Below are 16,102 nucleotides of genomic sequence, written 5' to 3' on the forward strand. Positions count from 1 at the left end.
ACACTTACTTTATGTGGGGTTGCAACCCTGGTTGCTCTTCATAGTCTTCTATGAGGAAAGGCAGATTTTTAGCCCAGTGGTCCTTAAAGCTTCCGGGCAGGTCCACATCAATGTTATATTCCGTAAGGGGGGTGTCAAGGTGTGCATGAAGATAGCGAGAATACTCTGCAGAGAGGAATGAGATCTGACACACCCAAACACTACTACAGAGACATGCTTATAGCCACACACATATATACATTAATATGTATACACATATATACATATAAGCAAGCTGTGATATAATTATAAGGATTCTAAAAGGAGTTTTAAAAATTTTAGTAAGCCATTATTATTATATGATAATACAGGTAACCTGTCACCAACTTGACTTAGTATGACTGAATGTAATTCACTTAATCTGAGTCTGCTTTGGTTAAATTTTTTTTTCTTTTTTTTTTTTTTTTGACAGGCAGAGTGGACAGTGAGAGAGAGAGAGACAGAGAGAAAGGTCTTCCTTTGCCGCTGGTTTACCTTCCAATGGCTGCCGTGGCCAGCGTGCTGCGGCCGGTGCACCGCGCTGATCCGATGGCAGGAGCCAGGTACTTATCCTGGTCTCCCTTGGGGTGCAGGGCCCAAGCACTTGGGCCATCCTCCACTGCACTCCCGGGCCACAGCAGAGAGCTGGCCTGGAAGAGGGGCAACCGGGACAGAATCTGGTGCCCCGACCGGGACTAGAACCTGGTGTGCCAGCGCCGCAAGGCGGAGGATTAGCCTAGTGAGCTGCGGCGCCGGCCTGCTTTGGTTAAATTTTAATCACCTTCTTATGAAGAAACCTAAGAACTCATTTTTTATTTTTTATTTTTTTTAATTCCAGAGTCTGAGAATCCAAGTTCAGTGTCAGACAGAGCATGGTACTCTGTCAACTAATAGACTGAATTTTAATTCATTTAAACTTAAAACCTGGTACTGTAAATTTTATGAAACCTAAATCCAAATAAAGCGTTTCCAGTGAAAATCTAGCATTCAAATTGAAATGCATTTTAAGTATAAAAATATACCAGATTTTAAAAATTCAATATAAAAATATAAAATATATTTATTAAATATAAAATTTTTATATTTTTGAATAGTGTTTCCATATTAATTATACTGAACTAACATTTTGGATACACTGAATTGCATGTATTAGTAACATGTACCTTACTTTTCTTTTACTTTTTTAATGATGCTACTACAAATTTAAAATTACATACATAATTTGCAGTTTTTTCTTTTGTACAGTAATGGTATTGACAGCTAATTATAAAAAAGGAAAAATATAGGAGTTTTATATAGAAAACAAAGGTATCTTCATGCATGCTACAAAAAGGTAAGACTATGACTACTAAAAGGATAACTAAAAGTGTGCCTTCTTCCTTACTTTAATTTAATTTCACCAGAATAAATGATATGAATGGATGACAGGTCAAAGATGCCAAATTTACATTAATATAAACCTTACAGGGGGTTATTTTCCACCCCCTTTTGTTATCTTTGGATGAAATGTAAAGGAACATGAATACCCCAGAAGACTGTCACATTTAGTTCAAAATATTCTTTACTAATTCAAGAAATAATTTCTTTAATTTTAGAAAAGGAAAGAAAAAAAGTATAGGGATCAGTAAAAAAAGCTTTAGAAGACATGGATTCTATTTAGCCCTGATACCAAGTGATGCCTGTGCACAAGTTACCTAGCCTCTTTGAGACTCAACTATCCCACAGGGAAGGGAAGAGAACAGATAAAGGAGTTAACCAGTATGATGTACATAGCTTTGAGCATGAAAATCTAACAGTTCTACAGTATTCTGACTTACCTCGGAGATACTTCACTTTAAGATACTCTGGGCTAGCCTTCTGGCCTGGGAGAGGATCATTTAGCATAACTTTTGTCTGTGCTTTTATCCCTTCATAAAACTGTCCCATTGCAACATGGCTGAGTCCCTTCATATATTGGCATACTTCATTATACGGCTCTAGCTGTAGGCACCGCTGGAGCATTGAAGGACAAAATGTTGTATTAGTATCAACACCACTGTTTTTCAAAAAAAAAATTTATTTGAAAGGAGTAGAGACAGGGGGAGACATACAGATAGAGATCTCCAATCTGCTGGTTAACTCCCCAAATGCCCACTATAGCAGGGGTTGGGCCAAGCTGACAGCAGCCAGGAACTTCAACCAGGTCTCCCATACGGGTGCATGGATCCAAGGGTGCTCATTTGCAGGAAGCTGGAATTGACATTGGAGCTGGGAGTCAAACCCAGGCACTCCAATGTGGGATACAAGCATCCCAAACAGCGTCTCAACCACAAAGCCAAAACACCTACCCCTCCATATGGTTTAAGAAAGCATTAAAATGCTTTATTCTTTAATCTGGAATTAGAAGTTTTCCCTCCAGGTTAAATCACACCAAATATATGTTCTGCAAATTAGCTTACAGGACAAGGCAATGATATTTTTCTGTTTTTACTGAAGTACACAAACAATTCTTGGTCACTTTTCTCTATTCATTTCACTGAACTCTGTTGAAGAATATCCAAGCACTCTAATAACAACACTTCTTGTTCATAGAGGCTCACCTTAAAGTTCTTAAGGGCTTCCTGTAAGCTGCCATGGTGATACAGCATCATTCCCCGTAACTGGAGAGTCTGTACATGATTCTGATTGAGCAACAGTGCCTTCTGAAAGCTCTCCGTGGCTGCTTCAAAATTGCCCAGTTCTCTAGGAATTTAATAATAGTTATGAACACACACAGCATAGACATTATAGTAAACACACAGAATCAGCCATCCTCAGAATTATGGTCCAAAATATGAGTCTAAGATTCCCTGATGTGAACAGGCTTTTCCCTTCGTTACTTTACCACTTCGTAGCTACAAAGCATTTCACACTTCACAGTCCATTTACTGCTTCTACATGCTAGTAGATTAAAGGATAACCACAGAGCTCCTGAAATTCTCTGAGGAAAATTCATTTATTGATTTCCAAATTCAAATCCCTCTCCCTGATTCATGATGGGTTCCAACCCCTAAAAAACTATGTATACATTTTAGTATATGTATAAAAATATATTTTCAAAAAGTACACAGACTGTAATCATACACAGGTTTATCATTCTGAATCAAATCATAGGCTTAAACTTATATTTTTTTGGTCTCTGAAGCTACTTCACTTAAAATCTAGTAAATCATTACATAATTTAAATTCTATTAAAAAGTATATTTCAGAATTGTAATTATCCCAGAATGGAAATGATTGTTACTAATCAATCTTATAAATTAAAAAAGTAGCTTCAAAATATTTTATACATGAATTTTCTATAAATAATGAATAGTTTTAAAAATATAATGCCCAGGGGCCGGTGCTGCAGCACAGCGGGTAAAGCCGCCACCTCCAGTGCCGGCATTCCATATGGGCGCCAGTTCAAGTCCCGGCTGCTCTACTTCTGATCCAGCTCTCTGCTATGGCCTGGGAAAGCAGTAGAGGATGGCCCAAGTCCTTGGGCCCTGCCCACATGGGAGACCCAGAAGAAGCTCCTGGCTCCTGGCTTCGGATCGGCGCAGCTCCGGCCTTTGCAGCAATCTGTTAGTGAACCAGCGGATGGAAGACCTCTCTCTCCCTCTCTCCCTCTCTCTCCCTCCCCTTCACCTTGTCTCTCTGTGTAACTCTTTCAAATAAAATAAATAAATCTTAAATATATATATGTGTGTGTGTGTGTGTGTGTATATATATATATACACACATTCTCACATACATACAATGCCCAGAAGTCAGCTTATGTAGAGCCCTGGCAGCTCTGCCAGCCAAGAGTTGGATCACTGGAAATGCAGCTGCCCTGGAGTCGAAGGAAGCCCAGGTCAGAGCCACAGATCTTGCTGGCTCTAAACGAAAAGCCTTTCGCTCGGCCCAGCTTCCAAAGTAACTGCCACTATTAAGAAGACAGCCAAGTAGTCAGTCACACTGCAGGCTCAACTGTAAATTTCCTGTTGAAGATGCCACCTGCCTTCACCTGCCAGCTCTCCTCCCAGGCAGCTGGGTAATGGAAGTCAGCAGGGTGCCTTCCCAAGGAGGTTCACAACTCCCTTAGAACGTACCCCATGGGAAGAGACAGATAGGTCTGGACCTCATAACTGGCAAGGCCTTAAAGCCCACTTGATTATTATCAAGTGCCTTCTGTCAGGTTCTATTCACATCTCAATCAGAAAACTTATTCGTATTTAGGAAGCCGCTTTCTTAGGTTCGCCAATGACTCTGTCCTTTGTTCTAGATCCTATCCAGCCCACTTGGGGCCTCACTCTTTTAATCATAGCCCCTACTCTAACATCAATGGCTCTACTCCTGACCTGTGTGTATTGATGGTCCTTTTCCCCACTTAATGTTGTATGATTGTTCAGAATTTCTCTACAAACAAACCCCTCTACCTGCAAAAAGATGAGTGGCTTTTCTCCCAGTCTTGGTTGGGATCAGCTTTAAACAACATCCATCAAACAGTCTTCACAAGGGTCCAGAGGGCCCCACCACCACCTCATTTCCTCTCCTCTAGGAAATCTTCTCATTACTTGGTTAATGCCACTCTTAGGATCATTGGTTGCTATTCTCACCATGTCTTTTATACTACCATGTCTGTTTAAGTGTTTACAGGAGGTGATAAAGGAACAAACCAAGGCCTTCAGCAACCAGGAGATCAACCAAATGCTGCTACAGGGATATACTTGGCTCCCCACCCAGGAGACAGCAGCTTAAGACATCACCCCATGCCAGCAGAGAGTACCTCATCACCCCACGTCAGTAGGAAGTAGCTCTAAAGATAGATCGTCATCCCTCTACCCCTCCTGGACTTTTGGGGCTAATGTAATCGCATACAACTCCTGTTTTATTAAGAACAAAAGGTGGGAATGTTAGTAAAATGGTGCAGTCTATGTGGTACCATCTATGCCTCACTTGTCATCTTAGGCCCTGGCCCACAGGCTTCGGTCCTAAGCCCCATGGCCTGAACATGTGGCTCTCTCACAATCTCTCTCTTACACTCTCCTTCTCCCTCTTTTCCTTTTTTTGTCCCTTTCCTATGGATTTCGGGTTTCCTCACCAATAAACCCTTTCCCTTAAAAAAAAGTATATATATAATGCCCCTTGCATTCATACAGCACTTTATAGGACACTTTTAAATCTGTTTTCAATATATATTGACAATTCTATGGGGCAGGAGGGATAAACATCAGTCCTTTAACATCAAAAAGCCCAAGTACATTTTCTCCAAGTTAACATAAGGGAGTTTCTCAAACTAACACACTAGATTAAAAAAAAAAGCTCTTAAATTTTACTCTTCCTGCATAAGGCACCTAACAGAGAGAATTTCTATTACTGTCTGTCTTTTCTAGCTTTTCTAGTACCTTTACAAATGAGAAATTTGAAGCTCAGAGACATTAAGAACACACACTTGTGCAATGGCCAAGCCAGAACTAGAATCAAATTTCTTTGATTCCTAAATTGTGAGCTCCTTCTATCACGCCATGCCACATCCTTTTCAGATCACAGAATACTCTTTTTTTTTTTTTTTTTAAGCCAAAAGTCAAAATAGCTCTGTTAGTCAGAGGAATGAAAACATGGAGTCAGGAAGCCAGGTTCTAATCACTATTTTTTGTTCTCAACAGAGAGATTTTATAATCATACTTTTTTTCTTAAGATTTATTTATTTATTTGAGAAGCAGAGTTATAGAGAGGGAAAGACAGAAAGAAACGTCTTCTATCCACTGGTTCACTCCACAAATGGCTGCAATGGCTAGAGCTGAGCTGATCTGAAGCCAAGAGCCAGGAACTTCTTCCAGGTCTCCCATGTGGGTACAGGGGTCCAAGCACTTGGGCCATCCTCCATTGCTTTCCCAGGCTATAAGCAGAGAGCTAGATCGGAAGAGGAGCAGCCAGGATACGAACCAGCGCCCATACCAGATGCCGGTGCTGCAGGCGGAGGCTTAGCCTACTACACCACAGCACCAGCCAATAATCATACTTTCCAATCCCTTTATTTTAGGACTCTCGATAGTGATTTGGAAATTAATCTTAGTTATTGTCTAAAAAAGCAGCAGCAACAGCATCTTTAATTCAACAGCTTAAAGTGCCACTATTTAAAGAGTAATTCTCAGAGGATTAACGTTTCCTAGACATCTGCATCAATCGACCAATCTCTCCATATATACATATATACATTAGTCATTTTAAGAGATAATAACATGCAACATGATAACATCTGACACACACCAGAGAATTTACCAACAAGTACATAAGTGCCTATACAATTTAAAATCACCACCTCCTTTTGGCTATGAAACACAATTTCTGTTTCAATAACCCTTTATGGGAGGCTATATGGTCTTCCACTCTTCACTCTCTCTCTAACCCCAACTATTGTTACTTTACGTACCTATAGGCCTGCCCCAGACTTTTGTATGCATCAATAAAGTCAACTTTCTGCTTCAAAGCTTCTTTGAAGGATTCAATGGCTTCCTGTAAAAAGCATACAGAAAATTATTTCATTTGCATAACTTAAAATTTAATTTTGCTTAAATCACTAAAGAATCTAAATAAATACTATTAATGGTCTCTGACGGATTTTCTTTTTAAATAGGAGGACTTAAAAAGAGAGGTAGAAAATGCAACAAACTATCAGGAGGACTTAATTTCATGCACTGAACAAATGCTTTACTATGAAAAATAAGCCTTAAGTTTTTTTCCTTTTAAAATGAGCAAACAGCTTCCATTTTTAACTACTTCATTAGGCCTTTAAGTATTAACAATAACACTTTCATATTAATATTATTTCTTTAATTAATAAAGGCCCTATAGACCAAAAGTAAACCTAATAGCTGAGTAACAGAATTCAAAATCTTCAGAACTAGCAGCATTTAAAATTGAACCAATGAAAGAGACAAAAAAGAAAGCCCAAGGGAGGACTGAGTATGAAACAAGCAAAATAGATCCTACATTGCCTATCTGAAAGATTCCGACCTCCAAGGAAAAATAAACAGTAACACAACATAGAACAAAACCACAAGGTTGGGGGCATTCAGGGCACAGCTTCTGCCTGCTGAATATCAGGTCTGTGGCTGAGGAAGTGAGAACTTCTACACAGGCAACAGGCATTGGCAGCACCCCAGGAGCCGCACGGTGCACTTGGCAACTGCCTGTAACTCCCTCCCTCTCTGTGAAAACAATGAATAAAATGCTATGCTTTATTCTGTTAAGAAAAAACAACCTAGACTTAAACTACTGTTGAATGGATTCCCCACTGTGACTTAATTATTTACGGTAATCATGAAGACATTCACATTTTTACCCAGGAAATGGCATAAGTTACTAAGGTTAAGTGCTATGAAGTATCATGGTCTCTAATAGCTTTAATGAAAAAGATTTTACTCTAGATAATTCAGACCTGTTCAGATAATACATAGGAAGAACTACAAAAGATGTCATATGCCTTGCACATGGTAGGCACTCAATAAATATTTAATGATTTGGTAGCTACACAAAATAGTTTTGCAAAAGTAATACAATCCTAATTCTCTTCAAAAAGTCTTTTGTGCCCTGCATCTTGGTTTTCCCTGGGCAGACAGCAAAGCAAAGAGAGGCTGGCTTTCAAATTCTTCCAAGTCAAACATGGGCATGACAACTACTTATTAAGGACTCCTTCTGAATATTGGCTGTTTGGTAAACAGATGGCAATGGAGAAATTTTAACAATTAAGAAATATTAAAAACCACTCTACATGCCATGGCGTAGCCTTGATCACTTAGAATTTTCACAACTACATTAATTCAACAAACATGTATTGAGCGCCTACTATGTGCTGGGGACAGCGTGAGGTACTGGGGGTACAGATGAGCAAGTCATTATCTCTGTCCTCTCAGAATGCACAGTCTAGTTAGAAAGCCAATTATGTTATCAGGTTATTAGAATACAAATTAGGAGCTACAATAGAGGTATGAGTAGGTCTCTGGGGACAAAGAAAAAGAAATCACTAAGGGGGGTAGTGTTATTGGAACAGGCTTCATTGAGGAAGTGACAACGGAGCTGGGTTTTAGAAAATGCAAAGAAATTTGGCAAAGAAAGAGAGCATTTGGGACAGGAGAACTAATACTGTGCTATAGCACAGAGCACTGGAGAACGCTGGGAAATTTGGTGTGGCAGAAGTGTAGGGTGAGTGAGTGGGGGTGGGGGACAGGGCAAAGGCAAGGGACCAGGCTAGTCTGGCAGGCCAGGGCTGGTGGACACGGGCCACCTAGGGTAAGCGGTGCAGCCCGGACATCACCCCACAAGCCTGAGGACTAGGGAGCTTTAGGCAGGCACACAGTGGCTTCAGGAAATGCACTTTCTATAGATTACTGCTAACAACAAAGACTGACTAGGGCAGTGAGAAAATGGAGACAAGCAGCCCAATTAGAAGGCTGCCACGGTAGTCCAGGCGAGAGATAATGAAAGCTCAAATTGATAGAGTGTCTCTGAGGAGAGATACAAAGGGTCCAATTCGGGAGGCATATTTAAAAGCAAACTAAGACAGAATCTGGTGGCTGCTTGGGTATGGGGGATGAGGGAGAAGAAAGGGTAGGAAGCTTTTAAGCTGAAGAGCCCAGGGAGCTGGTGAGAGCGTTACCGAACACAAGGAAGTTCAGGAGGGGACAGCTGCAGGTGGGGAGGGAAGGGTGGGGGGTCATGAGTCCAGTTGGGGGCGTGTTAAGTCTGGAGTGTTTGTGGACATCTAGGTGGAGATGCCCAGGAGGCATCTGCCGCCCACTCCACTTACGGCATGCTTGGACGCCACAGTTCTTCAAAGTCTGATTTCTCTTCAGCTTTTAAGAGTCTTTGGTTTCAGGGTTCCTGTCTAATCACTTCACAGCTCTCTACCTCATTCTGCCAAAGAGGGGACATAGCAGAATCAAGATCTTAAGCCGCTGGGAACAAAGAAACTATGTTCGAATAAATCAATCTCTCAACATGCGAACTGGCTCGGAATTCATTTGCTTGGCAAATGCAATCATCACCACTCTCAGTTTCACCATCTTTCTTTCTATCTGATGGTCACCGAGCACTGGGGCTGTTCATTATAACTAAGAGACACTCTCCGGTAACTCTCCTAGCAAAGGCTGATAAAAACAAGTGCTTACAATATACAGTTTTCGAAATATCCTTACAACATAAATAAAAGAGGGAATTCCATATACAAGTTTCTGCTGTTATTTCTCTAGAAAAATCCAAAATGTCTTACACATTCACAGAATTGGACAATTGTGATATTTGTCATGTAATATTACTGAATATACTTTTAATGTAATGTATCATACAGTAAATAAGCAATCACCCACCTAATTAATTTTTAAATTGCTGTTGACCTGGACAGACCACCTTTAGGATACTGAAAATAGCTCAAACTCAATAGCTCATTTAGCATGTTGTCTTTATAGTTAACAAGAGAAATAGAAATGTGGGGACTAAGTAGAAATGTGGGGACTAAGTTCATTCATTAATCCAATCATTTCACCACAGACTCGGTTTTCTAATCTGTGTAATGGGAAACACCCTCTGTTCCTTTTCTGACTCTGGGGTGCTATTGGAATGAACGCTAATACATAACCACTCTGACCTCTTCAGATGGCACATCTATAAAAATGCAAAGAAAGAGTTCCTATCTATTAAACTTGTTGATGCTGTGCCTTTGAACTTGGTGAAGAGAGGAAGAACCAAATAACTTGGTAAGACTGGCTCACTTAGGAGATGCTAATACTCAGGAAACAAAAACACTGTTTCTAGATTTGTATCATGTAGATTTGGAATAAACCAAACTGAATTTTTGTTCTTACCCAATTTATAGCTAGTGTCTCAGTTATAGCTCTTTCCTGAAAAAACTCTCATTCCCAAAGAACTCTGCCCATGTTTCTACATTACAGTAACAAAGTTAAAAAGTGAAATCATTTGTTTGCATTTGTTTACTCTCAAAAATATTTTAACCTCTTTAGGAGTTGGTATTTTTTTGTGTTTTGAACCTTTTTCTCTTCCATGAGAGCCTGAAGGGATAGAGTGAGGTGCACTGTGGTTCTAACCGTTTTTATTTCAGGTGACTATGAGGAATGATGATGGGAACAGAGGGCAGATACAAAACAAACTGACAAAGTCCATCTGGGAGCTGCTAAAAGCAGGCTTTAAGAAACTGCTCTCCAAGCCTTCAGTGGCCAGTCTGAATGCCCTAGGAAGACAGAAGCTTTACAGAGCTCCCTGCCATGCCCTTGCAAAATGCATGGGAGGCATCTGAGGCAGAAATTGCAGAATCCTTTCTAGTTTGGTTTTTAGCAGGACGAGAAGGTTTTCTTTCTTTCTTTCTTTTTTTAAGTGTACACAACTTAGATCAAATTTCACAGGCAAAATAATCTATAATAAATACTTGATTCCTATTTTAGCTTTCAAAGTACTTTTTGATGTAGATTTTATTTAATCTGTACAATCACTTTAAAAGTCAGACAGTAGGATTCTTTCTACTCTTCAGCTATGAAGCTGAAAGAGTTCAGGTAAGTTGAAGAGTACAAGTAAAAAAAAAAAAAAAAAAAAAATCAAAGCAAGAGCTCAGACTAAGATCTTCCAGGGGCTGGCATTGTGGTGCAGTGGGTTGAGCTGGTGCTTGCAAAGCCAGCACTCTATAAATGAGCCAGTTGAAGTTCTAGTTGCTCTACTTCCAATCCAGCTACCTGCTAATGTGCCTGGGAAAGCAGTGGAAAATGGCTCAAGTACACACATGTGGGAGACCAGGATGGAGTTCCAGGCTCCTGACTTCAGATGGCCCAGCCCCGGCCATTGTAGCCATTTGGGGAGTGAACCAGCAGATGGAAGACCTCTCCCTCTCTCTCTCTTTCACCCTCTGTCATCCTTTCAAATAAATAAATAAAATCTTAAAAAAAAAAAAAAAAAGACTTCCTAACCAAATTTAATGCTCTGTTCTTGAAATTCATTGACCTTGCTAATACATTGAGTCAGCCACTATGAGACAGGCTCTGCCTTCAACACTGAGGGTTTGTAACATCTGGCCTTTTAACAGGTGTACCTCACCCCCACCCTTGGCCAAGCATGTGTGTGGATGTCAGATCCTCAAAATCCTCAGAACTACTGTCAGTAATAAATGTATGCTCTTTCTGCCCCGGCTCACTTCGCTGTCACATGCTGTTGCGATTCTTTGTGGCCTACAAAACTCTGGTTAAGGACCACCTTCCTAGGAAGACTTGCTTGGTCTGTGAATCAGAAGGCACTGCTTTGGCCGTGCAAATTAACTGCATTCGGTTCTTGGGTTAGTCTTTCTTCAGTTAGATTACATGGATATGTCTTATTCTAGAGCACCTACTATGTGCCAGGCCTTCTGTGGCACTGAGGAGGACCAAGGGAGAAGGCTAGCCCCCCTGGGCTCCTGGCTTAAACCTCCAGCACAGCAGACAGACTCAGAGCATGGGAATTGGGTGCCTGGGCAGGAAAAGGGAACATCCTAAAAGCTCCATCTCCACCCCACACTAATACCCATTTCAGACAACTTTCCCATTTCCTTCTACCTCCTCATCCAGGCAGTTTTCAAGCAATACTCATATTACCACCAATCTCAGACATGTCTTGTCACCTCTAACCTGGAATACAACCGGTGTCTCTTACTCAGTCTCTCCAACTCTCAACTTCTCAGCCACCATACTGTCAGAATTTACATGTTAAAATTAGAGATTTGGGGGCCGGCGCTGTGGCACAGCAGGTTACCGCCCTGGCCTGAAGCGCCGGCATCCCATATGGGCATCAGCATCCCATATGGGCGCCAGTTCAAGACATGGCTGCTCCACTCTGATCTCGCTCTCAGCTACAGCCTGGGAAAGCAGTAGAAGATGGCTCAAGTCCTTGGGCCCCTGCACCCATGTGGGAGACCTGGAAGAAGCTCCTGGATCCTGGCTTCAGATCGGTGCAGCTCTGGCCGTTGGGGAGTGAACCAGCAGATGGAAGACAGAAGACCTCTTTCTCTCTCTCTCTCTCTGCCTCTCCTCTCTCTGTGTAACTCTGACTTTCAAATAAATAAATAAATCTTAAAAAAAAAATAGAGATTTGGTAGGAACTATACATTTTCCCCAAGCTTAGAATTTACAGTTCCCCTGGGATGAAGCATTTCAGTCAAGATGCTTAGCATAGTACTCTGGACTGAGAACTTGCCCTCATCCAACTGGAGAGCCTCATCTTCCTCAGACTCACGCCTGACTACCTGCTGCTGTGCGAACTGCCTGTTTCCATCTTCCAGTGAGCTCCCCAATGCTATCCTCCTCTGCCTGAAAGTCCTTCCTTCTGGAACACTGTTACTGCATCCTTTGTAGGTGTGAAGTGTTGTTCCTCCCTCTTATTGGCCTTTGGTCCTTTCCCTTTCTGTACCTCCTCCAAGAACCGAGCAAATAGTAGGTGCTCAATCAATTCTCCAATTCTGAGTTCTCTCTAAAACACATAAGTTAAATACTGAAGAGGTCATTTTAAAACATATCAAACTGGATTCCTCCCACCCTCAAGGGGAAGTGGGACCATCATACTGTACACAGATTGCACAACACTTTCACCTTCAAAAGTCCTCTGTGAAAGAAAGTTAAACCTTTGTATAGCATAGCTATAGGCTGGTTTCTGTTCAGTTCTAAGGACTGCTGAAAGTCTTCGTGGGCTGTTGCATAGTCCTACAAAAAGGAGAGTGGGGGGGGTAAAATAATACTCATTAGATTTTTGAACATTTAATATTTTTGACTGGTACAGAAAAAAAAATCCCCATTCACCTGGTATCCTTTTTTGGCTTTCAAAGAACCACTGCATGCTTATAAACTTCAGTTGAATACTTACACTATTCGCTAAACTAAGCTTGTTTAGGAAATTATTTTTAAACAATTCACAAAGGTTTAATTTAACCATTCTGTCTCAACTATGAAAAGAATATCATTTCAGATACTTTTAAAGTGATCATCTGTTATAAAAACTTCTGGTATGAGCATTTTAGCATCCTGGATAGAGCCACAATAATTATGCCATAGAACAACCTTAAAATATGCTATGTTCAGGGTTTTTTTTTCATATATTTTCTTTTGCAATGGGAAATTTTTACTAAAAGTACTACAAACCCACAAAAGTAATTGTGGCAATCATTAATACCACTGTGAAGATAAAAGATAATCTTGTTCAATTCGGGTCACTTCCACAGAGATGCTACAGTGTGGAAGGCCATGCTAGTTTAGGTTATGGTTCTTGGGTTCACAGAAATCCAAATTGTTCCTCTATGTTTAATAATCATTAAATATGGCAGTCTGCATCCCTGTGCTGACATTTTCAAAAAACAGCTGAAGCAGAAGTCATGAACCAAATCTTCCTATCTCCTTAATATTCTCCACTGAGTTTAATTTCAACTAAAAACAATGCTTTTATAACCATCTTGTAGCACAAATATATGAATAGATGGTTCAAACCCAAGTCTACCAAAGAGTAAGTAGCTTTCTGAGATCAACGGAAAAGCAACATCTTTATCATCATGAAAGGAAATGTTTCAAGACAAAAATGAGTCACCTCTGATATGAAGTACAGGGTCCCCCGATGTCTGTAGAGCCGTGCTGAGGGCTGAAGTTGAATGGCTTTCGTGAGGTCATTCACTGCTTCATTAATTCGTCCAAGAGGGGACAGGATCTAGAAATCCAAAACACACAATCAGGAAAAGTTCTAATATTCAATTCTAAAATTGCAAACATTTTAACTTTTTCAATTCTACCTTACCACACTCTAGTCACAAAATTATTGTTTTAGCAAGGTGCAATGCTTGACCCCCACACACTATGCAGTGGGGTTCAAAGTCAGTGAACTAAGGAGCCATTAATCTTTTTTGCTCAGGTGGGGGGAGACAAACTACAACTGTGGAAATTGCCTTGTCATTGTTTCATGTTTATGTTATAACAGATGCCGCTTTTCTTGAAATGTGACCTTTTTTCCTTTGAAAACTATTTTAGTTTTCAAATCAAATTTTGGCATAAAGATGTCAAAATCAGTCTGAAAGATAACTGAGCCATTAAAATAAACAAATTATGGAACATAGATTAGATTCCTTCCTGATCTTCAGCTGTATCTTCTATAGTAGTAAAAGCTGATTGACCATTTCTAAGATTCCAAGTGTTCTGTAGGTTCTTATGCATCAACAACTCTCAGCTTATCAGTATGATTTATAAGGCAGGAGAGAAAAGATCTAGAAATCTGTTTGGAAAAGTTCATTTGGACAGTAATAAAGAAATATGACAACACCGAAGACAGTTCAGAATACAAAAATAAACCAAAAAGGCAGAAAAATCCAAAATGGGTATCAATATTCATGTAATGAAACACAGGCACTGTATCCTGAACAAATGTCCTTAAAGTAGAGTTTATATACTCACATAGAGTTTTTTTTTTTTTATAAATACAGTTCATTTCTATCAAGTTTTACTAACTGATTTCCTGTTCTACAGGAGCTTAAAACCAACAAGAGAGAGGATTTCAGTAAGCCCATCACCAGCAGTAAGAATGATAGGAAGGAGGAGAAAGAAGGAGAACATATGCCTGAAAATTCAAAAAGCACAGTGGGCTGGAGTTATATTCTGGAAGGAAAAATAGCCCTACCAAGCTTATCAACTCCTAGGTACATAAATAAATTAGCACAACCCAGTTCAATGGTCAATATGCATTACTAAGGTTAAATTGTTTTCATTAGACTTTTAGAAGAAGATTTCTTATAAAATAACTCCTGACATATTCAAATGGTATGATATAATGTAGCTGGAAAACCAGAAGGAAATATTACTATGTATTTTTAAGACAAGCTTATTTTTCTAATTACCAATACCATGTTACAAAAATAATTGGCATTTTATTACATATGCAAATTCTGAAAACCTGTCAAATAACTCTCAACTAATCTACCTAATTAAATTCATTATTTATCATAGCATTCTAACGTAACACTGGAGTCATGGAAGAAAAAAGCATCAGTATCTTTTCCATTGATGGGGGAGCTAGGGAGGGAGTAGGAAATAAATGAGCTGTAAGATACACCCATGATTTCAATCCTGAAACCCTGCACTGTAACTCCACCCCTTAACACGCCACCCAGTACACCTACCTACTTCTCTGTGATGCACGTATGTCTCATCCGGGAATAAGAAGGAAACACCATGATGAACACACAGAACTAAACCCCAAGTAGAGATACCATGAAGCTCCCAGTAAACCTCACGCAAACTAAAACCCACCCAAACTTCATCCTATTTGTATATATTGTATATTCAATTAGGGCACCAGCTCTACCCTCATAAACGGGACTGCTGGACAAGGGAGCAGCCTTCTTTTCTGGCTCCTTCTCTTGCCTCTCAGGCCCTCTCATGGAGAGCTTTTTCCTCACAGGTTACTTGCACTCATACTTGAGTGTATTCTCACTCTCTCACTCCTGCTCTAATATGTGTGCTTTATTTATGCCTATGCCTTTGTCTCATGCAGGGGCAAGAACTGGAATAAAAACTAGGAAACAGGGGGCAGGCACTGTGGCGCAGTAGGTTAATCCTCTGCCTGCAGCACTAGCATCCCATATGGGTGCCAGCTTACGTCCCAGCTGCTCCACTTCCACTCCAGCTCTCTGCTATGGCCTGGGAAAGCAGAAGATGGCCCAAATGCTTGGGCCCCTGCGCCCACGTGGGAGACCTGGAAGAAGCTCCTGACTCCTGGCTTCAGATCAGCTCAGCTCTGGCCATTGCAGCCATTTGGGGAGTGAACCAACATATGGAAGACCTTTCTCTCAGTCTCTCCCTCTCACTGTCTGTAACTCTACTTGTCAAGTAAATAAATAAAATCTTTAAAAAACAAATAAACAAACAAAAAATCCTAGTAAACATATTCATAAAACACAATAAGCAAATGACTACTGCATTAGCCACCAAATTAGCCACTAAACAAAAGCAAGTCTTGTGCAGTGATGAAAAAAATTATAGTCATGGATTATGATCCAAAATAAATAAGAGAAAATACATCATTAACTGAGATTTCA

General features: G+C 40.2%; 1 protein-coding gene across 12 annotated transcripts in view; it reads right to left on the reverse strand.

Annotated features, from left to right (window-relative positions):
* Nucleotides 1-16,102, reverse strand: part of TTC13 (tetratricopeptide repeat domain 13) — a 93,571-nt gene that overhangs the window by 38,077 nt on the left and 39,392 nt on the right. For 10 of the 12 annotated variants that reach the window (XR_016218985.1, XR_016218984.1, XR_016218981.1 and 7 more), the window contains 6 exons: nt 13,609-13,725; nt 12,624-12,734; nt 6,437-6,519; nt 2,598-2,739; nt 1,836-2,010; nt 9-165 (listed from right to left, as the gene is read on the reverse strand). Coding sequence is in view for 6 of the 12 variants with exons in the window: in XM_089311570.1 (XP_089167696.1) it covers nt 9-165; nt 1,836-2,010; nt 2,598-2,739; nt 6,437-6,519; nt 12,624-12,734; nt 13,609-13,725 (785 nt within the window). In the remaining 6 variants the exon portion in view is untranslated. Of the gene's footprint in view, nt 1-8; nt 166-1,835; nt 2,011-2,597; nt 2,740-6,436; nt 6,520-8,812; nt 8,920-12,623; nt 12,735-13,608; nt 13,726-16,102 lie in introns of those variants that run through there. The other 2 variants (XM_089311572.1, XM_089311571.1) reach the window with 1 other exon arrangement.

The sequence above is a fragment of the Oryctolagus cuniculus genome, chromosome 13 (assembly GCF_051225735.1).
Source record: "Oryctolagus cuniculus isolate XC-2025 breed Fujian yellow rabbit chromosome 13, ASM5122573v1, whole genome shotgun sequence".
Classification (NCBI taxonomy): domain Eukaryota; kingdom Metazoa; phylum Chordata; class Mammalia; order Lagomorpha; family Leporidae; genus Oryctolagus; species Oryctolagus cuniculus.